Source organism: Mastomys coucha, unplaced genomic scaffold (assembly GCF_008632895.1).
Source record: "Mastomys coucha isolate ucsf_1 unplaced genomic scaffold, UCSF_Mcou_1 pScaffold23, whole genome shotgun sequence".
Lineage (NCBI taxonomy): Eukaryota > Metazoa > Chordata > Mammalia > Rodentia > Muridae > Mastomys > Mastomys coucha.
The window spans coordinates 13875750-13878052 of record NW_022196906.1 but is presented as its reverse complement, the minus strand read 5'-3'; the positions used below and the strand labels follow the sequence as shown (position 1 = coordinate 13878052).

At 36.1% G+C, this 2303-nt stretch overlaps 1 protein-coding gene across 1 annotated transcript; it reads right to left on the bottom strand.

The window, feature by feature from the left end:
* Window positions 1–638: 638 nt before the first annotated feature.
* Window positions 639–1568, bottom strand: LOC116072752 (olfactory receptor 18-like). The gene has a single exon (XM_031344308.1). The coding sequence runs from the start codon at window positions 1566–1568 to the stop codon at window positions 639–641; it is 930 nt and encodes a 309-aa protein (XP_031200168.1).
* Between the last annotated feature and the right edge of the window lie 735 nt (window positions 1569–2303).

Sequence of the window (2303 nt, the reverse complement as noted above, 5' to 3'; positions counted from 1 at the left end):
GTCAGCAATACAAATATTAAATTTTAAAATTATACATTCTTTCAGAAAAGTCCAGCATATATTAATTTCTAACATATGTGCTGATAAATTGTGTGAAGAAAGTTTTGAAAATCTTAACTTCTGTAATTAAATCATTATGTTTTCATTTATACATATAGTAAAAGCATTGAAATTCCAAAAATTAAATCTATAGTGATTCTGGATATGTTCTTTAGTGTTTCATCATATTTAAGCCTGTGCAGTACTAATTGATAATTGTGCATATTCAATAACCAGGCCATAGTGAAACTATCACATGTAACTTAGACACAAACTACAGATTACACCTTGATTTACTACATGTATATGTTAATTATTGATCATTTATGATCAGAAATTTTTGCTGGGCAGTGGTGGCGCATGCCTTTAATCCCAGCACTTGAGAGGCAGAGGCAGGCAGATTTCTGAGTTCAAGGCCAGCCTGGTGTACAGAGTGAGTTTCAGGACAGCCAGGGCTACACAGAGAAACCCTATCTTGAAAAAAACAAAAAAAAAAAAAAAGAAATTTTTACATTTGCTACATTTTTCATGCTATCACAATCAGTTATAAAAACCACAGTTTTAAAAACTATATATTAAGGGATCATAAGGTAGTTAATCTACATTATTTGTCTGACAATTTTCTGAAGGGCTTTCTTGATGTCCTTGTTCCTCAGGCTGTAGATGAAGGGGTTCATCATGGGAACCACCATGGTATACATTACCGAGGCCACCACACTTTCCCTAGAAGAACTAGAAACTGTTGAACTAAGGTAGACACCTATACCTGTTCCATAAAATAAACAAACAACTGACAGGTGAGATCCACAGGTAGAGAATGCTTTATATTTCCCTAACATTGATGGAACTCTAAAAATGGAGGAAGTTATTTTATAGTAGGAATAAAATATTCCTGAGACAGGGAGGAAACCAAGAATGATGCTTAAAAGAAACATGATTATGTCATTGATAGTAGTGTCAGAACAAGCAAGTTTTACAAGCTCTGGAACATCACAAAAGAACTGAGGGATTTCCATGTTAGTGCAAAATGTTAGTTGTGACACCATCAAGCAGTGTATTTGTGAACTCACAAGACTAATGAAAAATGACACTATCACCAAACATCTACACAGATGAGGGTTCAGAATGACTTGGTAGTGCAGAGGGTAACAAATGGCCACCCATCGGTCATAGGCCATCACAGTCAGTAATAGGCTGTCCATATCGCCAAAGAAAAAGAAGAAAGACACCTGAGTTAGGCAGGCTGCAAAAGTTATGGATTTGTTATGGGTCTGCATGTTTATCAGCATTTTGGGAACTGTGGTGCTGCTGAAGCCCATGTCAGACAATGAAAGACTGAAGAGAAAGAAGTACATCGGGCTATGGAGGTGGGAATCATAGCTGATGGCCAAGAGGATAAGCACATTTCCAAGTACAGTGAGCAGGTATATGAGCAGGAATAGTGCAAATAAGATTGGCTGCAGTTCAGGATCCTCTGGGAGTCCAAGGAGAAGGAATTCCAAAGTTCTTGTTAAATTATATGAGTTCATACAGCTTGGACATCTTTTGAACAAGAAAAAAAAATGTAGTGAATTAAGCAGTATATAGGCAACTGACTACATGCCTATATCTTTGTGATCTAGCAGTTAATAAGAAATCATTCATATATGAGAAGTATTAAGTTTTTGCATAAATTATTTATTTAGAAAAAGGTTCATAGTCTAGGATCTTTTCTTCTATTTAGTAGTTACTTGCTGCATTGAAGATGTTGAATTCATGATCTTAATGTTGGTCAGTGGTACAGCCTCTGTCTAGTAAAAGAAAGTATCTACATGCAATCTGAACAGAAAATAGAGAATAGTAGAAAAGGAGGTAAAGAGGAAAGGAGAAAAGAAGGAAGAAAGATAGGAAGAAAGGAAGAAAGTAGAATTGTAGGAAAGAAAAGGGAAAGGGATGGGAAGGGAAGGGGAGCACAGAATAGGGTATAGGAGAGGAGAGAACAGGAGAGGAGGGAAGAAAAAAAGAAAAGCAATCTCTGGTAATGAAGATAGGCTCTTGGTAGAGAGTACGAGAATCCATATTCTCTGGACTCATTATATTATGACTTTCTCTTCAATTTCTGCCATTCACTAAGAGACTAATATCAAAGCCAGTACTGCAAGGTTTGACATGATGGACTACAAAATTGTGACCTCCATAATTTCCCTTTCTAGTAAAGCTTGCTTGTCTTGGGTATTTTGACTATAATGCAAAACAATCTATCTCATGGACAATGTAACTTTAGT

Bases quoted from the DNA above. Each gene is read 5' to 3' on its own strand.
- LOC116072752 (XM_031344308.1), bottom strand. From the start codon at position 1,568: ATGAACTCATATAATTTAACAAGAACTTTGGAATTCCTTCTCCTTGGA.